Genomic DNA, 22,393 nt, shown 5'->3' with positions numbered 1-22,393 from the left:
AATTGGAAAAGCAGCTTTACGTACACCAAACTCTCACACTTTGCTTGAATGAGTCCATACTTAGACTTGATAAAGACAACACACTTTTGTATTTCAAGGCAACAACACAGAAATCTGATTGGCATTTTCAGTCACTGGGCAGAGACCAACATCTGTGCCTTTCATACACAGTATCAATGTCCGAATTGGCCTGAATAATTAGCTGGACATGAATACTTTCTTTCATTCCTACGATTTTGCCTAGTCTTATGACTAGAAAAAACAAACTCCTATTACATAATTTAGTTCAATATTTTTAACCACGGAAAGTGCAGTAAATTGCTTGAAACTATACAAAAGAAAATACAAATTATGGCATTAAAAATTTAAGTTATAAAATTTTAATGTAAAATACATAGATTCTACATAAAATGTCTATATAATGTTCTGCAATACATTAAATCCTCAACTATTCTGTTTATTATGTTTACACATTATTGGAGAAACACTAGGAAGCAAAATTTTTATTTTCCACTTTGAATTAGCAGTACCATCTATTCTATAAATTTACCACAGAATATCTTGTTTTAATCTCCTGAATTTATACCTTTGTGTTCTTTTATTTCTAGCATCCTGAGGCTTATCAAGCAACTCTCAAAATATCCTCCAAATTTTAGTGATTCCTTTTCCTCTTCTATCTAAAACCCATAAATTTTACAAAAATTTCATTTCGCTTTCAGTACCTTATAGAGGTAATAATAAAACTGATATTCTCCAAATACTTGAGCAGTAATACTAATCTTTACACAGTTCATACGTTTAATAGTTCACAAACTTTCAAGCATCCATTAATAATTTTATTCTGTTGTTCAAGAGTGGTTTAACACAGCATCACTATAAGATAGCCAGATCTAATTAAATAAGACTACTGATACTAATCAATACTTTTTTAAAAGGGCATTCATATATAAAGCAATTATGGAGAAACCTCAAATTAGAAAACTGAACTTATTTCAATTAGTATGGAGTTAAACTGCTCAAAATAAAAATGAAATACTTAGATGTAAGTCTAACAAAATATGTACAGGATTGATATTCTGAAAACTACATAATACTTATGAAAGAAGTTAAAGAAGATCTAAATAAATAGAGAAACGTAAGTGTTCATGGGTTGGAACACTCAACATAGTAAATTTATCAATCCTCCCCAAATTCATGTACAAGTTTAATACAGTTCCTATCAAAATTCCAACAAGACTTTTTTGTAGATAAACATAGATTATTCTAAAATTTATTTGGAAAAGCAAAGGAACTAAAATAGCTAAAATAATTTTGAAAAAGAATAAAATAGGAGGAATCAAGCTACCTGATTTCAAGACTTACAACCAACTATAGTAATCAAGAAAGTATGGCATTGGTGGAGGGATAGACACAAAGATCAATGGAACACAACAGAGAATCCAAAAATAGACCCAGCACATATGACCATGTGTGAGATGCTTTCTTGCTTTCTGAAACAGTATACTGTATATTATACCCTATGATAAAAGTGTTGCCCTCTGGGGCCCTTTTGCTCCTGAACAGGCTCAGATTTCATTCTTTCATATTTTTCTGTTTGCCCAATTAGTTGCGTACAGTCTTTATTGATATCTGGGTATAAAGTAACAACAATCCTCCCTTCTAAGTTTTTGCTATACTCTGAATGGTCAGAGTTGATAGCAGTCTGACCTCTAGATGAACACAGAATGTCTGTATAATATAAATTTGATGCTCACCTGGAAATTGTTCATTAGGCCATAGGAACAAGGATTGCTTTCGCAAGATGAAAAGTCAAAGTTTAATTTGCAGGCTGCAGAAGTACAGTTTGTTAGCTCTGTTACGATAGTGTCATTAACGTTCCCCGTAGCATCCCGAACAACACAAGAACCTGAAGCACAAGTGACAATGAGGACAAAAAAATCAAACTAATGCTTACATTCATTTCAAAATTATATACACCCATAAAGAAATTACAGTGCTGACTGTATATACTTGCTTATTATAGCATACATTGTATTTACAATTAAGAAAGGTTTACCTGGAACAGAATTTGGAAAGCATCATGGTCCCCAGTATTAAGAATTATTTGGAATAACATATGATGTACAACTAACAGTAATGACCATTCCTTAGAGCTCATATATTCTTACTTTTGAAGCACTTTAACATTGCTTTCTCATCATATATGGGGTAAAAATCACAGGCATTACAACAAAAACTAAACAATAAAACAAAAATTAAGTCTTGAAAGGAAGAGTTTTTTTAATGACTAGACAGTCTGTATACAGTTCTTCATTCTTAAATTTCTTCTTCGAAGTTTCAGAGCAGTGTTTGCAAAACCATCTCCTTAAAGGTACTCCTGAAACCACTGGAGGTTGAGGGCAGAACAGAGAGAGCCCTATCTAACCCTAAAGCAGCTATGCTTTTATATTTCATATTTTGATGTTCTCCATCAGAATTGTCTGGGGAAAAAAGGTTCCACTGCTTGAGCTAGTTACACAATTACTAGTGTAGAGGTGATCTTTACTGACTCCGCTACTGAATAACAGGGAGAAAGGGCTACTCCTGTTGCCCTAGTGTAGACAGAATGAATACGAGGGCAAGCATTCTGTAGACAGAATGAGTACGAGGGCAAGCATTATTGGAGCGTCAGATAAAAACAGAAATGTTTTCCTGCAATAACAAATTATTTCCCATGAAACATAATCAGTTATATCATTTTTTAAATTAAAAGTAAATTTTCCATAGCTAGCTTATGTGTAATGTATATAAACAGCGGTCCCCAATTTTTTTGGCACCAGGGACTGGGTTTGTGTAAGATAATTTTTCCATGGACGGGGTGGGGATGGTTAGGGGTGGGGTGGGGTGGTGGTGGATGGTTCAGGCAGTAACGCGGGTAATGAGGAGCGGCAGATGAAGCTTCGCTCATTCACATGCCGCTCCCCTCCTGCTGTGCGGCCTGGTTCCTAACAGGCCGCGGACCAGTACCAGTCTGCAACCCGGGGGTTGGGGACCCCTGTATACAAGCATGCTAGAAACTTTTAGGGGAATACAAAAATATTTTGCTAATAAGCTTATAAACCTAATTCATTTTCTTTTTTCAAAATGAATTTCAGGAATTTATGTATGCATTGCAATGATAAATGTAATCGAGTTACTTTTTCAAATGTTAACATAGCCCACCATGATAATATTATTCGCATTTCTAACTCTTGTTTAGTAAAATTTCAAAATTACATTTATGCAAATTAGCAGCTCAGCTTGTAAAAACAGTTCCGTCATTACTTCCCAACACATGATTGAATATATGGCAAAAATAAAAATTTTCTTACTCAAATATATGGAAAATTTATATTCTGTAGTTGATGAATTTGGAGTTTGTGACTCTTCTGATTAGTACTAGACTAAGATTTATTCTTGTAGTATGCTTAAAAATTTTAACTGTAAAACCTGAATTTTAGAATTTAGATATTAAAGACAATGCTTGCATTTTAAGAACATATGTTTTTCTGGGTACACGATGTACTTTCATGAATGTGTACTAAATTCAAGACAAGACAGTATCTACAGTCAATGTATGCAAGTTATATGTAAAATCAGTAGTTATTAAATTTTTTTCTGTACTATGTTTCAGTTAAGAACCTCCTATTATAAATAGCCTTTTAAAATTATTTATTTATTTGCTTATAAATAAATAAACACGAAAACCCCCTTTGCCATGAAAACAATTTTTTTAAGGAAGTGCCATTATCATATGGTTGGTAACAAAATCTCTGACCTTTGACTTCTTCATCTATAAAAGATTTAGAGACTGGCTGACCACTTAAGTCCTTTCTTCAAGTTCTAAAATGTTATGATTCCATGAATGTATTAAAGTGGCTTAAAACCATTTTCATTAATTTAATAACACTTTTCATTCAATGTAGTATCTCCTGTGCATTGAAATTAGGTTTTATGGTAAAAAATGCCAGGTATTTCTTAATAGCCTTGAAACAATCTTCATACAACAAGATTACGTAAAAATATAAAATAACAGTCATAAACAAAAATATTCCAAAATTTGTAAAGCTCAGAAAGTAAAATGCATTTACTTCTACATACGAATTACATTTTCTGTAAATATATCTCAGTGAAATTTAAGAATCTGCAGATAAGATTTTACATAACTTTCTAACTTACTAATTAATAGAAATCCTAGAGGAAAAACCTTAGAGCATTTGGTGACTTAGATAATGTCTACAGAATCACCACTAGTTTACTTAAGTATTTTTGAAAATACAAAACTTCGCATCTTTTTATTGAAATATTTCTTAATTTAAAAGTTAGAGATATAATGTCATGAAAATGAATGTTTATAGTATGTACATCATTAAATTTCTGAAACACATAACAAATGTAAGGTTATTTACCTACAGATACTGCAATTCCTATGTAAACCACGGTAGTAATTAAAATGGCTAAGAGTGTTCCTTTGGGTATGGCCGACTGAGGATCCTAGAAGACAAGAACATTTTTTAAGTCTACCTTTAAAAATAAATATATGTATATCACTTTTTGTATAAAATCGATACAGCACTTTATAATACTTACTGCAAGATCACCTGAGATATTTGCTCCAGCCAGAATACCAGTTGCGGCAGGAAAAAAGATGGCAAACACAGAGAAAAAGGTCTCTTCCTCTCGAAAATCTGGCCCAAAGTTCTCATTAAATATTTCAGCTGTAGAGAACAAAATATTTTTGGCAATTTATGGATAGCAGATTAGACCATGATAACTTAGGTTAAGAATAAGTGTTTATCTAAGACCCCTGACTTTTCTTCAGTTCAAGTAACTGGTAAATTCTTGAATATTTCCTAATTCAAGTATGTATTGGTGTTTCTCTTTTCTTATATGAGGGAAATGGTTTACATTCAAAATGATTTGACCTGGTTCATGTCCCACTATTTTTTATACCTTACTAATTATGTTTCAAGCACCTCTAACTTGATTGTTATCTCTCCAAGAGGTCAAAGAAGCAAGAAAGCAGGCAGAAGAACAAAAGGGACATAAGACTAACCTGGAACCACTTTTTTCCTTACATCCAGCTTATATTCTATCTATCTGTACAGCTTTCTCTATTTCCTAGTGGTGACTTGTTTGACTTTTGAGGCTATTCATCAGGCATCCAGATAATTTGTAGCTAAGACAAACCAGGTAAAGGTCCTTTCCATTTCAACAATAATGAAAGCTTCAACTAGTCCTGCTGTTTCCATCTATTCTGATAGGCCCTGACACTGAAACAACCAATTAACGGTCATCCATCCATCCATCCATCCATCCAATATTTGCACATACACCATGTGCCAGGTCCTGTACTGGAGCCATCCAGTATCTCAAAGTACTGAGAGATCCAACAGCAACAAGCTACCTTCATGGAACTTAAGAGTATCAATGAGGAGCTACAAAATAAGTTAAGAAAAAGGTCACTGCAAATAGCAGTAAATGTACTGATGGAAACAGGGTGTTGTGATAAATAATGAAAGAGAGACAATCTAATTCAATGTGGCTACAGAAGGCTAAAGAGATACAACTAAGGAGCTAACACTTAAGCTGAGACTTTATTGAGCAGGAATCAGCCACGTGATGTTCCAGGAGAAAGAGTACACCAGGAATAACCAACAACATGTAGAAAGGCCCTGAGGCAGGAAAAAAGTTTAGCTCTTTTGAAGAACTAAAAGAATGCAGAGCTCTCACAGAACTAAAAGAATGCAAAGCCCTCACAGTAAGGGGGAGATGAAATGAGATGGAAGGGATCAGCAGGGGTGAGATTATGCAAAATTTTAATTTTATAGGAGTTTAGATTTTGTCCTACGCCAAGGTGGGCGTAGAACCACACAACTGACATGATGCTTATGTGGATGCTGCATGGACAATGGACTGAAAGCATCAGCATCTGAAGCAGGGAGACCAATTAGGAGGTACTGCAGTGGTTCAATCTAGTGACGGGAGAATAATGTACTGATTAGAGAAGGATTAGTAAGTAAGAGGGCAAGTGGAAAACACTGAGATCCTGGTTTCTTTCACTTACTAGGATGAAGAGGTCTGAGAACGGTTAGGTAGGAGGGACATCAAATAAACAATTGAATGTACACCTATATCTGGAGTTTAAAGGAGAGATGCAGGAATAGAAACATGTGAATCTCTTGAGAGCATTTTGAGCCATGAGAAAAGATATTGCCAAAGGAAAGAATACAGTTAGAAGACACAGGACAACACTCTGTGCAACCCTGACATTTAGAGGATGGAAAGAAGAGAAGGGGTAACAGGAGTAATAGATATAGTGACCAGTGAATTAGGTAGAAAAGAACTCACTAGAACACAGTGTCTGACATCAAATAAAACAAGAAAAGTATTTCAAGGAGAATGGGACAACTAAATATAATGTTGCTGAGAGTCAGAAGACTAAAAAACTGCATGCTGTATCTAGCAACATGTTATCGTGACCATGACAGACAGAAGCCAGTCAACAGGGGTTGAGAATGAATGAAATAAGACCATATGGTGAAAGTAACATGGGGAATAAGTTACACACAGTCTCAAAGTATCTCTCCACAAACTACTTATTAATTACAAAGAAGAAAGTGGCAACCTAACAATAGATAAAACTCTCAGGTAGCACTTTCACCAAGTCATGAAATTTAACACCATCAGTGATGGGGAAAACTGACATCATGTGAGTCTCCTGACGTGAGGCTCTGAAGACACACTCTTCATGTAGTGTTCTTGGCAAAAGTGAACAAGTGAATCTATGGAAATCAAACAAAACCAACTGGAGGGAATTTCTAAAAACACAAATGGCCTGTACTCTTGAAGAGTGTCAATGTAGGGAAAGAAAAATAAAAGGCTGTGGGGTGGAGTCAAGATGGCGGACCAAGAGGATGCGTAAATCATGTATCCGCACAACTAGGGAACCTACCAGGCACCAGTGGGGGACCATGGACACCTAAGGGGACGGGGGGAACCCCCAGTGACCGGCTTGCGGGATCTTGGTTCCCACGCCGGAGGTCAGGCCCGAGCTCCTGTGGTGGGAGCTCTGAGGCCAAACCACTGGACTAACAGAGAACCTATGATCCCAGGCAATATTAATTAGAGTGAGGCCTCCCAGAGGTCCTAATCTCAGCACCAAGACCCAGCTCTATCCAACTGCCTGCAAACTCCAGTGCTGGATGCCTCAGGCCAAACAACCAGTAAGGCAGGAATACAGCTCCACCCATCAAAAAAAAAAAAAAAAAGAAACGACAAAAAAATACGTTACAGATGAAGGAGCAAGGTAAAAACCTACAAGACCAAATAAATGAAGACGAAATAGGCAACCTACCTGAAAAAAGAATTCAGAGTAATGATAGTAAAGATGACCCAAAATCTCAGAAACAGAATGGAGAAAATACAAGAAACATTTAACAAGGATCTAGAAGAACTAAAGAGCAAACAAACAGTGATGAACAACACAATAACTGAAATTAAAAATACTCTAGAAGGAATCAATAGAATAACTGAGGCAGAAGAACAGATAAGTGAACTAGAAGATAAAATGGTGGAAATAACTGCCAGGGAGCAGAAAAAAGAAAAAAGAAAGAAAAGAATTGAGGACAGTCTCAGAGGCCGCTGGGAAAACATTAAACACAGCAACATTCAAATTATAGGGGTCCCAGAAAAAGAAGAGAAAAAGAAAGGGTCTGAGAAAATATTTGAAGAGATTATAGTCGAAAACTTCCCTAACATGGGAAAGGAAATAGTCAATCAAGTCCAGGAAGCACAGAGAGCCCCATACAGGATAAACCCAAAGAGAAACATGCCAAGACACATATTAATCAAACTATCAAAAATTAACTACAAAGAAAATATATTAAAAGCAGCAAGGGAAAAGCAACAAATAACATACAAGGGAATCCACATAAGGTTAACTGCTGATCTTTCAGCAGAAACTCTGCAAGCCAGAAAGGAGTGGCAGGACATATTTAAAGTGATGAAAGGGAAAAACCTACAAACAAGAATACTCTACCCAGCAAGGATCTCATTCAGATTTGATGAAGAAATTAAAACCTTTACAGACAAGCAAAAGTTAACAGAATTCAGCACCACCAAACCAGATTTACAACAAATGCTAAAGGAACTTTTCTAGGCAGGAAACACAAGAGAAGGAAAAGACCTACAAAAACAAAACCAAAACAATTAAGAAATGGTAATAGGAACCTACATATCAATAATTACCTTAAATGTAAAAGGATTCAATGCTCCAACCAAAAGACACAGACTAGCTGAATGGATACAAAAACAAGACCTGTATATATGCTGTCTACAAGAGACCCACTTCAGACCTGGGGACACATACAGACTGAAAGTGAGGGGATAGAAAAAGATATTCCATGCAAATGGAAATCAAAAGAAAGCTGGAGTAGCAATTCTCATATCAGACAAAATAGACTTTAAAATAAAGCCTATTACAAGAGACAAAGAAGGACACTACATAATGATCAAGGGATCAATCCAAGAAGATATAAAAATTGTAAATATTTATGCACCCAACATAGGAGCACCTCAATACATAAGGCAAATACCAACAGCCATAAAAGGGGAAATAGACAGTAACACAATCCTAGTAGGGGACTTTACCACCCCACTTTCACTAGTGGACGGCTCATCCAAAATGAAAATAAATAAGCAAACACAAGTTTTAAATGACACATTAAAAAACATGGACTTAATTGATATTTATAGGACATTCCATCCAAAAACAACGGAAGACACTTTCTTCTCAAGAGCTCATGAAACATTCTCCAGGATAGACCATACCTTGGGTCACAAATCAAGCCTTGGTAAATTTAAGAAAACTGAAATCATATCAAGTATCTTTTCTGACCACAATGCTATAAGACTAGATATCAATTGCAGGAAAAAAACTGTTAAAAATACAAACACATGGAGGCTAAACAATACACTACCAAGAGATTACTGAAGAAATCAAAGAGGAAATCAAAAAACTACCGAGAAACAAATGAAAATGAAAACACGACGATGCAAAACGTATGGGATGCAGCAAAAGCAGTTCTAAGAGGGAAGTTTATAGCAATACAATCCTACCTCAAGAAACAAGAAACATCTCAAATAAACAACCTAACCTCACACTTAAAGCAGTTAGAGAAAGAAGAACAAAAAAACCCCAAAGGTAGCAGAAGGAAAGAGATCATAAAGATCAGATCAGAAATAAATGAAAGATAAATGAAGGAAACAATAGCAAAGATCAATAAAACTAAAAGCCGGTTCTTTGAGAAGATAAACAAAATTGATAAACCATTAGCCAGACTCATCAGGAAAAAAAGGGAGAAGACTCAAATCAACAGAATTAGAAATGAAAAAGGAAAAGTAACAAATGACACTGCAGAAATACAAAGGATCATGAGAGATTACTACAAGCAACTATATGCCAATAAAATGGACAACCTGAAAGAAATGGATAAATTCTTAAAAATGCACAACCTTCCGAGACTGAACCTGGAAGAAATAGAAAATATGAACAGACGAATCACAAGCACTGAAATTGAGACTCTGATTAAAAATCTTCCAACAAACAAAAGCCCAGGACCAGATGGCTTCACAGGTGAATTCTATCAAACGTTTAGAGAAGAGCTAACACCTATCCTTCTCAAACTCTTCCAAAATACAGCAGAGGGAGGAACACTCCCAAACTCATTCTACAAGGCCACCATCACCCTGATACCAAAACCAGACAAAGATGTCACAAAGAAAAAGATCTACAGGCCAATATCACTGATGAACATAGATGCAAAAATCCTCAACAAAATACTAGCAAACAGAATCCAACAGCACATTAAAAGGATCATACACCATGATCAAGTGGGGTTTCTCCCAGGAATGCAAGGATTCTTCAATATATGCAAATCAATCAATGTGATATACCATATTAAGAAACTGAAGGATAAGAACCATATGATCATCTAAATAGATGCAGAGAAAGGTTTCGACAAATTCAACACCTATTTATGATAAAAACTCTCCAAAAAGTAAGCACAGAGGGAACTTACCTCAACATAATAAAGGCTACACATGACAAATCCACAGCCAACATCGTTCTAAATGGTGAAAAACTGAAACCATTTCCTCTAAGATCAGGAACAAGACAAGGTTGCCCACTCTCACCACTATTATTCAACATAGATTTGGAAATTTTAGCCACAGCAATCAGAGACAAAAAAGAAATAAATGGAATCCAAATTGGAAAAGAAGAAGTAAAACTGTCACTGTTTACAGATGACATGGTAATATACCTAGAGAATCGTAAAGATGCTACCAGAAAACCACTAGAGCTAATCAATGAATGTGGTACAGTAGCAGGATACAAAATTAATGTACAGAAATCTCTTGCATTCCTATATACTAATGATGAAGAATCTGAAAGAGAAATTAAGGAAACACTCCCAGCTACCATTGCAACCAAAAGAATAAAATACCTAGGAATAAATCTACCTAGGGAGAAAAAAAACCTGTATGCAGAAAACTATAAGACACTGATGAAAGAAATTAAAGATGATACAAACAGATGGAGAGGTATACCATGTTCTTGGATTGGAAGAATCAACATTGTGAAAATGACTATACTACCCAAAGCAATCTACAGATTCAATGTAATCCCTATCAAACTAACAATGGCATCTTTCACAGTACTAGAACAAAAAATTTCACAATTTGTATGGAAACACAGAAGACCCTGAACAGCCAAAGCAGTCTTGAGAAAGAAAAACGGAGCTGGAGGAATCAGACTCCCTGACTTCAGAATATACTACAAAACTACAGTAATCAAGACGGTATGGTACTGGCATAAAAAGAGAAATATAGATCAATGGAACAGGATAGAAAGCTCAGAGATAAACCCACGCACATATGTTCACCTTATTTTTGAAAAAGGAGGCAAGAATATTCAATGGAGAAAAGACAGCCTCTTCAATAAGTGGTGCTGGGCAAACTGGAGAGCTACATGTAAATGAATGAAATTAGAACACTCCCTAACACCACACATAAAAATAAACTCAAAATGGATTAAAGACCTAAATGTAATAAGGCCAGACACTATAAAACTCCTAGAGGAAAACATAGGCAGAACACTCTATGACATAAATCACAGGATCCGTTTTGACCTATCTCCTAGAGAAATGGAAATAAAAACAAAAAGAAACAAATGGGACCTAATGAAACTTAAAAACTTTTGCACAGCAAAGGAAACCATAAACAAACCGAAAAGACAACCCTCAGAATGGGAGAAAATATTTGCAAACGAAGCAACTGACAAAGGATTAATCTCCAAAATTTACAAGCAGCTCATGTGGCTCCATATCAAAGAAACAAACAACCCAATCCAAAAATGGGCAGAAGACCTAAATAGACATTTCTCCAAAGAAGATATACAGATTACCAACAAACACATGAAAGGATACTCAACATCACTAATCATTAGAGAAATGCAGATCAAAACTACAATGAGGTATCACCTCACACCAGTCAGAACGGCCATCATGAAAAAATCTAGAAACAATAAATGCTGGAGAGGGTGTGGAGAAAAGGGAACCCTCTTGCACTGTTGGTGGGAATATAAATTGATACAGCCACTATGCAGAACAGTATGGAGGTTCCTTAAAAAACTAAAAATAGAACTACCATATGACCCAGCAATCCCACTACTGGGCATATACCCAGAGAAAACCATAATTCAAAAAGAGTCATGTACCACAATGTTCATTGCAGCTCTATTTACAATAGCCAGGACATGGAAGCAACCTAAGTGTCCATTGATAGATGAATGGATAAAGAAGAGGTGGCACATATATACAATGGAATATTACTCAGCCATAAAAAGAAACGAAATTGAGTTATTTGTAGTGAGGTGGATGGACCTAGAGTCTGTCATACAGAGTGAAGTAAGTCAGAAAGAGAAAAACAAATACCGTATGCTAACACATATATATGGAATCTATAAAAAAAAAAAAAGGTTCCGATTAACCTAGGGGCAGGACAGGAATAAAGATGCAGACGTAGAGAATGGACTTGAGGACACGGGGAGGGGGATGGGTAAGCTGGGACAAAGTGAGAGAGTAGCATGGACATATACACACTACCAAATGTAAAATAGATAGCTAGTGTGAAGCAGCTGCACAGCACAGAGAGATCAGCTCAGTGCTTTGTGACCACCTAGAAGGGTGGAATTAGGAGGTGGGGAGGGAGGCGCAAGAGGGAGGGGATATCGGGATATATGTATGCATATAGCTGATTCACTTTGTTATACAGCAGAAACTAACACAACATTGTAAAGCAATTATACTCCAATAAAGCTGTTAAAAAAATAAATAAAAAATAAAAGGCTAAGGCACTGTTTCAGATTAAAGGCGACTGAAGATTATGTGAAGAACTAGTTTTAAAAAAAGGAGATTGAAGAGACATGACAAGTGAATGCAATACAGGATCATGGACTGGATCCTGGAACAGGAAAAAAAAAGTCTCCACATAACCTTTATAGAAACAGTTGACTTCCCTGGTGGTGCAGTGGTTAAGACTCTGTGCTTCCAATGCAGGGGGCCCGGTTTCGATCCCTGGTCAGGGAGGTAGATCCCACATGCATGCCGCAACTAAGAGTTCACATGCCACAACTAAGGAGCCTGCCTGCCGCAACTAAGACCCGGCACAACCAAATAAAAAAAAGGAAAGAAAGAAAGAAAGAAAGAGCTGGAAAAATTTGTACATGAAAAATATGTTATATATAACATTATGCCAAAGTTAAACTTCCTGAACTGTCCTTTTCCTTAGTAGATACACACTTAAGTATTTATAGGTAAGAAGTCATGATTTCTGCAACTTCTCTCAAAAGGTTTAGCAATCATAGTGATAATAATTAGATATATGAGTGATAAAACAAATGTGGCAAAAAGGAACATAAAAGTGTGATTTTTTTTTGTGAATGTGGGTAAAGGGTGCAAGGAATTCATTTATTTTTTTATAAATTTATTTATTTTTATTTATTTGTTTTTTGGCTGCGTTGGGTCTTCGTTGCTGCACGTGGGCTCTCTCTAGTTGTGGCAAGAGGGACTACTCTTTGTTGCAGTGTGCAGGCTTCTCATTGTGGTGGCTTCTCTTTGTCGTGGAGCACAGGCTCTAGGCACACGGGCTTCAGTAGTTGTGGTTCGCGGGCTCTAGAGCCCAGGCTCAGTAGTTGTGGCGCACGGGTTTCGTTGCTCCTCGGCATGTGGGATCTTCCTGGACCAGGGATCGAACCCTTGTACCCCGCATTGGCAGGCAGACTCTTAACCACTGCACCACCAGGGAAGCCTCCAAGGAATTTATTGTATTAATTTTTCAAGTTGTCTGTAAGTTTGAATTTTTTTTGAAATAACAAGCAATAAATGGGAGGTAAGGATTTGAGAAATTTGTCTGTGAAAGGGGCCTGGAAAGTAAGGTGGTAACTGGAGGAGAATAAAAGACCAGAGATAGTATTTTCAAGGATGGGAATTACTAGAGCAAGTATGTAAGCTTATACAGAGCTGACAGTTTTGATGCAGGGAAGCAAGTAAATTACCAAAGGATAAATGCCTTTGAGAAAGTAAAGGAAATGGGGTCTAGATCACAGCAGAGGCACCGGTCTTTGGCAAAAGGGAGATATTTCTCATATCAAAAAGGAAAAAGGAGAAGATGAATATCCCTATTAGGTAGTCGTTTGAACTGACAAGTTTATTAACATAACCTGTTCACTGCAGACACTACCTTAATAATAGGAAGGCCAAGCAGTATCAACTGCTAAAAAGGAAAAGTCATATTCCAAAGTATATTTAAATTTATTTACCTCAGATTGAGATAAGCCCAGGTGTGCTATTTGAATACAATATAAATTATTACTATACTAGATAAGGATGGATCTGAAACAAAGGAAATGAAAAATATGGCCTAGCAGATATTTACAGATATTTTTAAATCAATTAAAGCCATAAACAGAAAATACATATTAGGAATATTTTTAGAAGTAACCATCTACTATAATTTTAGAAATAAAGGTTGCAAAAACAAATGTTCAAAAATCTATAATGTAAAATAAATTAAAAAAAAATTCATAATTAGAAGAAATGTCACAAATACAATTTATGAGAGAACGAAATACAGAAAATTATCTAATAATACTAACCTTCACTTCTGGCATGCCTAAAAGACACCTCTTCCCCTAATTCAGGAAATCATGATTAGACATTTAGTGCCTGGTTTCAGAAGTAGGCATAAGCGCTAGTAACCAGAACAGACATCACACTATCAACCCAGGATGAGTAAGTACAAATTATTGCAGGCAGGTGTTCTTGCTTAAGGTAAGAACCTGGAAACAACTCTTATGTGAAAACTGCCCAGCCAAGTCAGTGTCAGACATAGGCCAAACTAGTGCTACTCATATATGTTCCAAGGACGGTGTGGTGTTACCAGTCGGCAATTAGATTAAGGAGCTTACACCAGAAGGTAAATCAACTAGGTCTCTAGGATCCAAAATTTAGTCAACTAATTTTTTTCCAGTAAGACTTTCTGAAGGAAGAAGTGCATTGATTTATTGTACATTCTGCATCTTTTCACAAATCTGTATGCGTAGCTCTGGGCTAAACAACTCAGGAGAACTGAAGCTAGTCTTTTCCTTCTAGGGCTTCAAAACAAGGAGTTTTTGTCAATTTAAGACAGACACACCTATTACCCTAGGTGATAAGCACCTCTGATGCTACTGCAACTATTCTTTCTGGCTTCCATTCTACCTTGCAGAGATAGGTTCAGAACGGCTGCTCAATGGAGGGAGTGGGGAGAAGAGGAGATGCAGAAAGACACTTTAGGAAACAATAACTGACAAGTAAATTTCACCTGTAGTGAAAATTACATGCAGAATGAAAGAGGTTATGGAAGATAAAAACTGGAAAATTCTCACACAATTAAGAATGTAAACTGTAGAAAAACTTATGTTGCAATTGTACCAAGAAACTAATATTTCTAGTTGCTTTCACAGTCTTAGGCACCTTTAGATTGTTGTGTTTAAATACAACTAAAAGAATGAAAAAGTGATGTTAGAACAAAACTTACAATTTCAGTAACAAATTCTCCAAATGAGAAGAGAACAAAAGCACTTTTCCTCAGTAGCACTGATTTCTCTACATTCTATCACCTTTTGTTGCTAGTAATCAGAAATGAAAGATGTAAATAAAAGTGATTTTTTTTACTCCAATTACACAACAAACATAGAGGAACCAAACTAAACTGGACTGTCAATTACTGTTAGTCACTACACCAAACTCAATTACATTACAAACTATGTAAAATGTACTAAATTTATTTAACACTGGAATGCTATAATATGCACCTTTAAAAAAACATTCTATCTTTCTTACTTACACTTATAACCAAAGAAACCTTTGGGTTTCTTGCTCTCCAATGGGATAAATGTTCCTATGACGAAATCAGCAATAGCAAGTAGTAGAATCACCAAAAGAACAATCTGAGCCTGAAATTTTAAACGTTAAAAATCAAAATCAAATATATCATGTCTATACATTAATTCAGTTCCACTAGAATATAACTTCCATGAGGGAAAGCTTCTGTCTTGTTTCCCTGGTGCCTCACACAATGCCAAGCACAAACCAGGCGCTTAATAAATTTTTGTTAAATGAACAATCTTTAAAGAACTATCCAAAATGAATAGCAAAAGTAGGATCAGGCCATATATTTCTGAAATGAATTAAAGATGTGCATGTCCTGCTAACAAATAACACAAACTTTAAAAATATAGAAAAAAAAAAAATCACAGTACTTATATTACCTTTACTAAATCCCTCTGACATACCCTATAATTCTTTTTTTTCCCACGTACTCTGATTACCTCTTAAAATGACTGTTATCTCCAAATCCTCCCTATGTCGCCAAATAGAAAATGACCTTATACGTGAACTTCTTTGAAAATGGCCACTCAGGAACCTTCAAAATCTGAAAATATTACTACACCTTAGAACATTCCTAAAACACAAGGTCTAAAAGTTTGTACATTCAACATTTACAGCTGTTCCAATGATATCACTACTTACTTTTGCCTCCCACTCCATTCCAGCTACTGAGATACCTAAAAGGATCACCACTGTAATGGCTCCAATAATTCGGATATCATTGATTTCATCTATCATAAGTATGGAATGTTCCTACAAAAAGAAAATAATAGGATGAGCAGCATTAGTTAGTTCAGATAAATTCTTCAATTCTTTTTAAAAGTTTTAGAACTATCACAGTGCCTCATATGTAGAAGTTGAATAAATGCCTACTTAAGGAATGAATAGAGAGACCTAGGGAAAAGGAATGAATTACTGTTTACTATTAAGGTATCATTCAAGCAACTGAAGACATCAAAAATATGATCAAATTATTAACACTGCTGTATTTTATACAGACTCAAATATAAGAAAGAATTGCTAACAAGCAAGGAAAAAAATCATAATATGACTAAGTAGTACTAACAGGATTTTTTAAAGTTACAAAGCTGAAATATATTTTGCATTCATTGTGGTTAGTGAGCTCATTCTTTTAATGGTCTCTTATGTTGCATAAGGAAAAGAGATGAACACACTATCATGCAGCTGTCCAAATCACACCACTCCATTCTAAGAGCAAAATTATTTGTGGCTAAATATCAATGACATCAAAAACATATACTAAATTAAACAATGAATGAATATGAATTCTTAATGATTACATTGCTTTCTTACTTCCTTTGCTCTGTCTCTTTGGCCTACACAGCTAAGGTCAATGCCAATGCAAGAGTCAGTCCTTTCAGATGTCACACTCCTAACATACCACGTACTACAGTAGATGAACGGTTACAACCTAACATGAACAACTACAGGTGTCACTCAAGGTTCCTCTCATTTAATAATATTGAATCCTATTTCACTTGTACTGCTTTAACTACACACATACTAATTACTCTTTTCAAACAAGTTCTCTTCTCAACTCCAGAGCAATATTATCAACCACGTTCTGGCCAGCTCTACTTAGATATACCAAATTAGACATCCAAAACGAAAATGTTCTGCATTCTCTCTCACAGTAAATGGCATTACCATCCATCTAAATCTTCCTTTCTCTTTCTCTAATTTCCCACATCTCATTCATCAAGTCCACTTACTCAACTTTTTGAAAATCTCTCAAATACACCCACATCTCTCCAGCCTCACTGGTCACTGGTTTAATATTAGCTGCCATCTCCTCTCTCAGGACAGCTACAACAACCTTTTAAATGGTCTCCATCTCCAGTTGTGATCCCTCAAATACATTCTCTATACTGTGGTCAGATATTTCTTTAGGCCCCAAGTCTGATTATCATGGATCCCCAACTCCAGTCAAGATAAGATCCAAATTTAACAACAAATAAAACCCTTCCTGGCATGATCCTTTTTTCTCCCTCTCATCTTACATCTCTTGCCACTTAGTGCTCCAGCCATACTGAAATATTCCGTTTTTCTTTTTTCCTGTTTTAACATACCATACTCTACTCCTTCTAGGTCTGTTTCCTTTTCTTCCCTACTCCCCTCATACCATACTTTACCCCTCCTATCTGCCTGCTAATGGCTAGACTCCCTTCCTTGGAAAACCCTGCCTTGACACTCCTCTGACACCCCACTCCTGGATGGTATACTAAGTCATCCCCCTCGTGTTCCCACGTCCCCCTACAGTTAGCCATTTCTGACACTCTATAATAAATTTTTTTGTCTATCTCCCATAACTAAATGTCTTGAAAGGCGAGTTTCATGTTCCTTGCTGCTTTCCTAGCATCTTACATGGTAAGTGGCACATAAACCCTCAATAAAGATTTGGGAAACAAATGACTGGAAAAAGGTGAATTACCTTAAGCAACTCCACCACAGTTTCGGCAAATCCAACCACATACATAGCAACTGCAACAGCATTGGCAAAAGCGAAGATCAGGCCAATTGCACCGCCAAATTCTGGCCCTAGACTTCTAGATATTAAATAATATGCTCCTCCTAAAGAAAAGGAAAAAAAACACACCAAAAGTACTAATGTGAGAATTTAAAATGTCAATCCTTTTAATTACAAAAGAGTTCACAAAGCACATGCCACCAGTGAACACAGCAGTTAAACTCACAGGCAAGTGGGTGAGCATATTTTTAGGAAGAAACACCCAGAAAGAATTCTTTACAACCCACTTCATTCATAACAGTTCTGAACATCCAGAGAATTCTCCTCATGTTAAATATAAAATCATCCTGCTATTTAAATCTCTTTCTCTTCTAAAACTTAGATTAAAATGGGTAACAGCCTCTTCCTCATATTCAGAGACACCAAGATCATTTCCCAATGATTTTCTAAGTACTATTTTTAATCTTAATGTAACATTTAAATTCACAATCGACATGATTCCAGTTACTTAAATTAGTGTGGTAATTTGCTGGTAACGTGAATACTAAGGCAAAAAAGAAAGTATCACAAGAAACTTAAAGAATAGCACATACTGGCACCCTTAACAGATATATTAATAGTTCGTATTCTAATAAATCCTGCCTAAATGGCAGAGTAGACAAAGACATTAAATAAGCTATATGAAGCAAGTATTTTTCTAACTTAAAAAACAAATCAGTATGATGATTTTGAGTCAGTCTAATGCTTAGTTGAAGTCACTAAGAGCTCTCCTAAAATTCTAATTTACTTCTGGCCTCTAGGTCATAATCAAAACTTAGTTTTAATAATAATGAAGTTACAATAAGTTATATACATTTTCTAGACACTGATGAAGTATTTATTCTTAAGACCATATAATGAAATGCCATTAAACAGCTTAATATTTATTTCTACTGCTTTCCCAGTATAATGAAGACAAATGCAACAACAGATTCTACAATTTAATGAAGTACTAAATGTGCAAACTTTATTTTGGAAATATCTGTAATAGGTTTTGTAGTTAATTTTTATCAAGTTTCTCAAAATATTATGTACTTTAAACCTATCCACCAAAACTTCCTTAGTAATTCACTTTACTAATTAATAATTTTTATCATCTTGAAAATTCTGAAGAAAAAGAATTGCAACCTGACCATTTAGTATTAGTCTCATTTTTTTTTATGAGATGAAATGACTTAAAAATTTCCCCCAAATCTTTCTGAACACTAAAAATTCTAATGGACTCATATAATGACAATTTTAATTAATCACAAGGAAAATCCCTGGAATATAATTAATCACAGACTACATTTAACAAACATGTTTTCAAAATTCATGTAAATTATTTCATTTAATCCCAATACCAATAATGAATTAAGAAAAGTATTATCTATCCCGATTTTATAAATAAGAAAATTAAGTCACAATAAAAGGTTAATTGAAATCAGTCAACCATTCACGTGTTTCAATAGTTGACAATACAAACTTTAGAATGAGAAATATCACCAAGAGAGCCTATAAAAGCACGGAATTCATTTGTTATGTGTTTAAAGTTTTGATTTTATGAAATTTCAAATCTATTACTAAAAAAATATATCTTCTTTTTTAAATTTATTTATTTAATTTAATTTTATTTTGGCTGCACTGGGCCTTTGTTGCCGTGCAAAGGCTTTTGTCTAGTTGCCGCGAGCGGGGGCTACTCTTCGTTGTGGTATGGGGGCTTCTCATCGCGGTGACTTCTCTTGTTGCGGAGCACAGGCTCTAGGCGCGTGGGCTTCAGTAGTTGTGGCACGTGGGCTCAGTAGTTGTGGCTCGTGGACTCTAGAGCGCAGGCTCAGTAGTTGTGGTGCACGGGCTTAGCTGCTCTGCGGCATGTGGGATCTTCCCGGACCAGGGCTCAAACCCGTGTCCCCTGCATTGGCAGGCGGATTCTTAGCCACTGCACCACCAGGGAAGCCCCCCCCCCCAAAATATCTATCTTAAGGGGCATTTAACGTGGGTAAAGATAAATGGGAAGGGAAATATGAATATTCTTTATATGAATAAAGATAATGGGAAGGGAAATGAATATAAGTAACAAATTCTGACATTTCAGAACTATTTAAAAATCTTCTACCAATTGGGATACCTAAACTTAAAATCTAGGACCCAGTTTCATTACTTTTTAAAAGATTTTTATTTTTTTTAAGAATAAAAAGTTACACATGAAGTATCGTCCTATACTTTAAATTCCTGATGAAAAGCAGAAAGTACTCTGCCCTATTTATTCTCACTTCCATTGCTGCATCCTAGAGGTAACCAGTTTTAAGAGCAGCTTTCTCCCCCTTTTTTTCTTTAGTAACAAAATAGATAGTATAAAAGATCTACTACTCTGAAAGACTCGTCTATTTACTAGCATAGAGTGGTATCTTAAATTAAAATTTTTATTAAATTTAAATTTTATTAAACTTTTAACTTAATTCTAGCAAGTACAATTGACTCTTGAACGACACAGGTTTGCACTGTGCAGGTCCACTTATACGTGGATGTTTTTCAACAAATATATTGAAAAAGTTTTTGGAGATTTGCAACAATTTGAAAAAACTCACAGATGAATCACACAGCATAGAAATATTGAAAAGATTAAGACAAGGTTACATATGTCATGAAGGCATAAAATATATGTGGATACCAGTCTATCCTTACATAGGTATGAGTTGAGTGATATTTAATATAAAATTAATGTGTTAATTTTCTTAGTGTTTTATGTAACTTTGCTCTCAGAGAATTAATTACCGTTCAGTATGTGCCACATTTCCCCCCACCCCTCCTAATTAGAGAAACTGACTATCATCACAGATAAGTGTTTTTTTAAAAATGTTACAATGTTTACAATACTGTATTATGAATATGACTGTACTGTTATATGGCATAAAAATTGTACAATGATTCACTCAGTGTATAGGCTAGGCTATCCTGACACAATCGTATCATTATACTGGGTTACAATAAAGCAATCATATTGCTGCCTCTTTGTTATCAATGTATGAATTGTTATACCTGTAAATAAATACAAATTTCTTTTTTCACATTAGCCTCTCTTTTTTTAATGTTTTTTTAATTTCTCATATTTAAAAAAAATTTTTTGTTGGAGGATAGCTGATTTACAATCTTGTGTTAGTTTCAGGTGTACAGCAAAGTGAATCTTTTCATATTTATCTCTAGTGTTAGTAATATGTGTAACATACACTACACACTGTTTTGTATCGTATAAGACAATATTGATGTAGGTAGTGACAGATGATACATCTTGCAAACAGATGATGTAAAACTTATGGGATCAGTACAGTACTGTAAATGTACCTTTTCCTCCCTAGGATTTTCTTAATAACATTTTATTTTCTCTAGCTTACTTTATTGTAAGAATACAGTATATAATACATATATACAAAATATGTGTTAATTGACGGTTTATGTTATCTGCAAGACTTCTGGTCAACAGTCTATTAGTTAAGTTTTGGGGGACTTCAAAGTTATACATGGATTTTCGACTGCACAGGGGTCATCAGCACCTCTAACCTATGTGTTGTTCAAGGGACAACTGTACTATTATCATTCCCATTTACATATATGAAAATTAAAGCTTAGAGAAGTTAAATAACTTGACCAAGGTCATGCAAATAGTAAGGGAAGAAGTAGGCTTAAACTCAGGTCTCTCTGACTTGTGTGCTTACTCGGTACAGTAGGTATAATTAAATTAGCCTTTTTATTATCATTGAATAAGCTGAAGAGTATGAAAAAAATTATGATGAATTAAGAGGCAACAACAGAAAAAATAACTATTGTATTTACAAAAAATCTACTGCTCAAGCAAACATGGGAAGTCAATATGGAAAAAATATCCTCATGGACTCTCATAATTTGGCCATAAAATGCCCTGTCTCCTGAGTGTAGAAGACATCAATGAGTCAGGTACAAGAGATACTTAAGTAGTGACAATACTATATACACTGGCTTCCATTATTACTACACATTGATTTGCGGACACATGCCCCTGAAGCTCTCACTAGATTTCAAATCAACAACCAAAACACTGACTAGGTTAATCAAGAGCCATATGATTACTGGCCATAAAATAAGTACTATAAATTTCAAAGAATTGAAATGAGACAGTATTACTGACCACAACAGTGTTAAATTAAATGTATGGACTTCCCCTAAATATTTCTAAATTATGCAACACACTTTTAAGTAACCCACTAGTAAAAGAATAAACCACAGGGAAATTAAAAAGCATTTTGAATTGAATGATAATGAAAAGAAAACATATCAAAATTAGTGGGATAGATCTAAAGCAGGAATTACAGGGAAATTTATAGTTTTAAATTCTTATATT

At 35.2% G+C, this 22,393-nt stretch overlaps 1 protein-coding gene across 1 annotated transcript in view; it reads right to left on the bottom strand.

Moving 5' to 3' along the window:
* The window catches only part of SLC12A2 (solute carrier family 12 member 2), a 109,461-nt gene that overhangs the window by 47,155 nt on the left and 39,913 nt on the right, over positions 1-22,393 (bottom strand). The window contains exons 5-10 of the mRNA XM_068535801.1: positions 17,965-18,104; positions 16,155-16,265; positions 15,469-15,577; positions 4,609-4,736; positions 4,428-4,512; positions 1,755-1,906 (exon numbers count right to left, since the gene is read on the bottom strand). Of these exons, the coding sequence (XP_068391902.1) occupies positions 1,755-1,906; positions 4,428-4,512; positions 4,609-4,736; positions 15,469-15,577; positions 16,155-16,265; positions 17,965-18,104 (725 nt within the window). The remainder of the gene's footprint in view (positions 1-1,754; positions 1,907-4,427; positions 4,513-4,608; positions 4,737-15,468; positions 15,578-16,154; positions 16,266-17,964; positions 18,105-22,393) is intronic.

The sequence above is a fragment of the Eschrichtius robustus genome, chromosome 2 (assembly GCF_028021215.1).
Source record: "Eschrichtius robustus isolate mEscRob2 chromosome 2, mEscRob2.pri, whole genome shotgun sequence".
In the NCBI taxonomy this organism is placed as follows: Eukaryota; Metazoa; Chordata; class Mammalia; order Artiodactyla; family Eschrichtiidae; genus Eschrichtius; species Eschrichtius robustus.
Note: the sequence above shows the minus strand (reverse complement) of the source record. Positions and strands in the feature narration are given on the sequence as shown.